Genomic DNA, 5300 nt, shown 5'->3' with positions numbered 1-5300 from the left:
CACCCCGCAGTGATCCAGTACGGCTTCACCACCATCTTCGTGGCCGCCTTCCCGCTGGCGCCGCTGCTCGCGCTCTTCAGCAACCTCGTGGAGATCCGCCTGGACGCCATCAAGATGGTCCGGCTGCAGCGGCGCCTGGTGCCCCGCAAAGCCAAGGACATCGGTCAGGCCCGACGGGCGCAGCATGGGCGGGAACCGAGGCTGAGCTCACCCTGTTGGCCTCCCTCTGGCCCCCGGGCTCTCCTTGAAATAATCTTTCCGATCTCACCCCGCAGACAGACCCAGCCCTTCTCCAGAGGCCTGGGGTGCGGGTTGAGCCTGGGTGGGGGGTTCCCAAGAGTGGGCAGGGCCCCCCCACAAACCGTCAGGATCTCAAAGGGGCTTGATGCCCCCAAGGGGGACCCAGATGCTGCCAGTGGCTGGGGCAGGAGCAGAGCAGCTGGCCTGTGTCCCAAGATGGGCCAGGCTGAGAGGGCAGCTAGCAGGGGAGTGACCCGGGCTGGGGTGCTGGACCTGGGGAATGGGGGAGGGGTGTTGGGGAGTTCCCCAGTCTTGAGCCCAGGTTGTGGGGTCCTGCCCTGGGGTGGGAACCCAGGAGGTGCAGGAGCTCGGGGGCAGCTGAGAAGTTCAGGAAGGTGGAGGGGTGAGGCTTCCTGGGTCCCTTGCTGTCCACCTCAGGGTAGGGCCAGGAGAGCTGAGGCCATGCTCTGTGGGGCTGGGGACTTCCTAGTGAATTCCGTGGCCCTGGAGCTGCAATGGGACGCCATGCATAGAGGCGTGGAGGGCCCCTTGTGGGCAGGTGGGGGCAGAGCCGGCCAAGGGAGGCCGGAGGAGTCCAGCCGCTTGCTCGCTGCCCTGTGCAGGGACCTGGCTCCAGGTGCTGGAGACCATCGGAGTGCTAGCGGTCATTGCCAACGGAATGGTCATCGCCTTCACATCTGAGTTCATCCCTCGAGTGGTCTACAAGTACCGCTACAGCCCGTGCCTGAAAGAAGCCAACTCCACAGTCGAGTGAGGCCTCCAAGTGTCTGGAGACCCCTGGGAGAAACGTCCGGCCACAGCCAAGCCCCGGGGGCCTGGGGGGGACCCAGACTCTCCTGGAAGTGGCTGGATCTGCCGGTACCCCGGGACTGCATGAGGCTGGGGCCGGGGGTGGCCTGCAGGCCCCGGGCTGAAGGTCAGGAGTAACTGACCAGGACTGCCTGCGTGTCCTCGTCTGACTTACCCGGCTCCTCTGATGTCAAGGAGCCACCAGACTGCAGACTGGGTCCCCAGGGTCAGTCCTTGGCAGGGAAGGCGGCTGGTGATGTCCAGAGTCCCCGCAGGCCCCCGAGCCCCCTGGATGTGAAGATGTGCTTGGCCCGGGGGCCCATCCCACTGGTGACTGTCTGTGGTGTGGCCTCCATAATGCAGGCTAGAAGCACCCTGGGGCCCGGAGGGGCCGCCTGGAAGCCCACCCCCGCCCACACTCCTCTCCCCTCTCCCCAGCTGCCTCACGGGCTACGTCAACCACAGCCTGTCCGTCTTCTACACCAAGGACTTCCAGGACCCTGATGGGATTGAGGGCTCAGAAAACGTGACTCACTGCAGGTTTGGAACTCCCCTTCCCCCACGAATGCCCTCTGAACTCCTGACCCCTGACCTCAGGTGCTCCCTCTCCCCAGGTACAGGGACTACCGCCATCCCCGCCATTACACCCTCACCAGGAAGTTCTGGTTCCTCCTGGCCATCCGCCTGGCCTTCGTCATCCTCTTTGAGGTGAGCGAGAACCGGGAGAGGCCTCAGAGTGGGTTGGGGCAGTTCTCTCTCCAGCCCTCCTCCCTGGCCCCAAGCACCCGGATCCCGGCTGGCACCTGACGGTGCTGGGCCTCTCCTGTGCTGCTCCTAGCACGTGGCCTTGTGCATCAAGCTCATTGCCGCCTGGTTCGTGCCTGACGTCCCGCAGTCGGTGAAGAACAGCGTTCTGGAGAGAAAGTACCAGCATCTGTGTGAGAAGATGAGGGAAAGGCAGAGGCTGGGCAGGGTGCGGACGGGCCCTCAGCCCCCGACACCCACCCATCCCACCGCAGCCTCCATCTTCTTCAGCGCCAGGAGCACAGATGTGTAGGGCCAGAGCCCATGCAGAGGCCCTGGCCCCCAGGAGCTGAGACAGTGTCAGCACCAGCACACCTCCCACTGGCCTCCCGCTGCGTGTGGAGGGAGGGGTGCTGTCAGAAGGCTGTGTCCATGGGGGCTGCAGGAGCTCCCTGTCTGTTCAGGGCATCTGTGAGCCGCCGGCCTGTTCCACCTGCTCTGTCTCTGTGGGGGCTCTCAAGCTTGGCACATCCTGACTTGAATTCTGGGTGACCCTGGGTACCCGCTGAACTGGGAGTGGGACTTCTCAGGCAGCCACAAGGCAGGAAAACTGGGCCAAGTTTCCTGGGCTGCTTCTGACTTCTGGGCCCCAGATTCTGCCGTGCCCCCATTCTGGGTGTTGGGAGGTGGCCTGAGCCCACCTCGCCGGCCTGTTCCCTTCAGCCAGGAGTTTCTGTAATAAAATTAAACCTGTTTGTCTTGCTTTCTTGGCCTTGCTGGGTCCCGGGGGGATTATATCTGCCCTCAGGGATAGATGGGAAACTAAGGCACAGTGTGGAAGGTCTGGAAGCAGGTGAGGGGCAGCCTCAGGCCCTGGCCCTTCTCCGGTAGGGAGGGACGCCTATGGGGGTCCTCTCGTCCTTGCACCTGGGGTGCTGAGGGTGACAGACAACATGGGGTCACTTGGTGGGGTGGGGGTCAGGACAGGCCTCCTGGAGGAGAGGAGAGAAGCTCTGAAACGTCCCCAAGGCTCTGGAGCTCCGCGCACTGGTCGGGCTGGTTTGACCACTGGTCCCAGGCCCGGCGGCCGCGGCTCCCTGGCAGCGGTACCGCCTCCAGCGCCAGCCTCGGGCGCAGAGCGGGGCGCTTGGGTCCGCCCCCGCCCTGACTGCGGGGCGGGGCCGCACCTGCTGCCGCCCCCGGGCCCGTCGCCGCCGCGCACCTGGCTCAGGTGAGCTGCCCCGCCCCTGCCCCGCGCGAGCCCCAGGTCGCGGCAGCAGGTGAGTGGCCGTGCGACCGGACCCGCGAAGGTGAGTGGAGGCCGCTGTCCTCCCAGGGCCGCTCCAGGCCTGGAGTCGGGGGCCCGGGGCGCTGCTTGTCCCTGGGCGCGGTCTCTCAGGAAGCCGCTCGCAGCCAGGGAGGCTCCCGCGTCGCCCGGAAGCCCGAGCTCGCCCGCGTCCTGGCCCCTTCCAGGCCTGGGGAAAGGAGGGACCGTGGGCGAAGGGGGCTGGGAGCCCTTTCCTCTGCCCGACCCCCGCGCAGGAGGACAGAGCGGGCCGAGGCGCGCGGGGGTCCCAGCTCCGTCCCCCAAGCCTGGATCCCGGCTCGAGACGTCCTAAGGCGCCGAGGGCGACCTAGAGTCAGGCTGGGGCCGGAGCTCGCCGGGCGCCGGGTGGAGCTTCCGCCATCCGCGCGCCTGTGCCTGGGCGAGCGCCCCGAGCCGCCCCCGTGCGTGTCCCGGTCCCTCCACTCTCCGCACCTGAAGGGCGCAGGAAAGGGGAGCGAGATGCGGCCCTCGGCAGCCTCTTGCGCACGTTCCCGCTTCAGGGCAGGCGCGGGGACTCTGCACGCGCGGGGAGCAGAGCGGCGGCGTGTCCGAGCTCCAGGGGAGTCGTCCTCAAGCTGCAGGCGCTGCGCACACCGAGGGCGCTGGTTGGGGCTGAGGGCGGGAGGAGCTGGCGCTTTCTAAGAACCTCAGGGTGCCCGGCAGAGCGTGGTGGGCAGTGCGAGGCCGCCAGGGCCAGGCTGGGACTGAGATTCCCAGCCCCATGCGACTGAGGGCAGGGCCAGGGGCCAAAGGAGACCCCTGTCTGATTCCGTGGGCGGTACCAGCCAGCAGTCACTGGGTCTCGAGTCCCAGGTCAGCCTGGGGTGTCCGTGTGGTGACAACGGAGAGGCCGTCTGCCCCCATCTGCTCTGAGCCAGGAGCCTCGGCCAGCTGTGTTTGCTCCTTATCTGGAAAAGGGCGCACTGCCCTCGCACCCCAACCTGAAGGGAAGGTCCACAAGATGCCATGGCAACTGCTCAACCACTGGGGGCCCCTGCCCGGGAGAGGGACAGGGAGAGGGCCAGAGAGCCCTGTTGGAGCCCCGGGGTTGGCTTGGAGTTCCGGAAGGCCCCGTACCCTGGGGTCAGAGGTCAGAGACGCACGGGGGCGCACACCAGCTGGCCCCTTGGCTCCTGAGTGTGAACCCTAGTGCTGACTGGGAGGCAGACTGCAGACGGTGCAGCCCTGTCCTCCGGGCATACATGCATGATGGCCCTGGCTGGGGTCGCTGTGCCAGGAGGACACCCCACCCATTATCCCTGGAACCTGCCCCTTTGAGCACCCCCCCCAGCCCCCAACACACACACACACACACTGCACAGAGGAAAGTGCCGTGCCTGGGTGGGTTGGGGCGGGCCCCAGAGGAAGGAGCCGCTTTACTCAGAGCTACAGGAAGAGCTGGGGCAGGCGGGGCAAGAACCACCACTGCCCGCCCGCCCGCCTAGGGAAGGGGTGGGTGCCTGGGTGGGGTTTAGGTTTAGGAGAGGATGTGACTGCAAGGCCAGGAAGCTACAGGCAAAGTTCTGATGAAAATACACATAAACACACGCCAGGTCCTCCCGGTGCTCGGTGATGCATCCGTGGCAGCCTGGGTGCTGTGGACACTCCCCGGGGCCCAACGGAGGGGACAGTTTGCTCCCAAAGGCACATCCGTGACCAACATTCCCCCATCCCCGGAGAGAAGAACTGGAAGCAGGTGACTGTGCCTTCCCTGCTGCTCTGAGTGAGCCTGAGGCAGGGCCTGTCCTTAGAACTGGGCCTACTGAGGGGAGCCGGCGGTGCACAGGGCCGTGTGCATGTGTGCGCGACAGTGAGGAGCAGCAGGAAGCTGTGAGTGGGGCCTTGGTGGCCAAGGGTGGGTGTGAGGTGCAGTGTGTGTGCCATGGGGTGCTTGTTGCTCTGGGCTCTGTGACAAGTGTTGTAATGGGTGTCGAAGATACTCAGATGGTGTGCGAGGTGTGTGTAGCCTGAGCTGTGTGCAGAGGTAGGGGAGGTGTGTGTGGTAGGAAGTGTGCCCATGGAGGAGGCGCAAGTGTGAGCGGGCTGAGACTGAAGCTCAGTGCAGGTGTGCATGGGCCAGAGGGCTGTGTGTGATCGTGCGGGGGAGGGGGTGCAGGGGAGAGGGTGCAGGAGAGGGGTACAGGGGAGGGGGTGCAGGGGAGGGGGTGCAGGGGAGGGG

General features: G+C 66.1%; 2 protein-coding genes across 4 annotated transcripts in view; both read left to right on the top strand.

The window, feature by feature from the left end:
• The window catches only part of ANO9 (anoctamin 9), a 15962-nt gene extending 13406 nt beyond the window's left edge, over positions 1-2556 (top strand). The window contains exons 18-22 of the mRNA XM_032271492.1: positions 11-163; positions 864-1011; positions 1489-1590; positions 1665-1758; positions 1889-2556. Of these exons, the coding sequence (XP_032127383.1) occupies positions 11-163; positions 864-1011; positions 1489-1590; positions 1665-1758; positions 1889-2107 (716 nt within the window). The 3' untranslated portion in view covers positions 2108-2556. The remainder of the gene's footprint in view (positions 1-10; positions 164-863; positions 1012-1488; positions 1591-1664; positions 1759-1888) is intronic.
• Positions 2557-2966: 410 nt separating this feature from the next.
• SIGIRR (single Ig and TIR domain containing) overlaps positions 2967-5300 on the top strand; it is an 8415-nt gene continuing 6081 nt past the window's right edge. The window contains exon 1 of one of the 3 annotated variants that reach the window (XM_032271494.1): positions 2967-3104. The gene's annotated coding sequence lies outside the window, so the exon portion shown is untranslated. Of the gene's footprint in view, positions 3105-4026; positions 4818-5300 lie in introns of those variants that run through there. The other 2 variants (XM_032271495.1, XM_032271493.1) reach the window with 2 other exon arrangements.

Source organism: Sapajus apella, unplaced genomic scaffold (assembly GCF_009761245.1).
Source record: "Sapajus apella isolate SASKATOON/1434 unplaced genomic scaffold, GSC_monkey_1.0 scaffold234, whole genome shotgun sequence".
NCBI lineage: Eukaryota > Metazoa > Chordata > Mammalia > Primates > Cebidae > Sapajus > Sapajus apella.
Note: the sequence above shows the minus strand (reverse complement) of the source record. Positions and strands in the feature narration are given on the sequence as shown.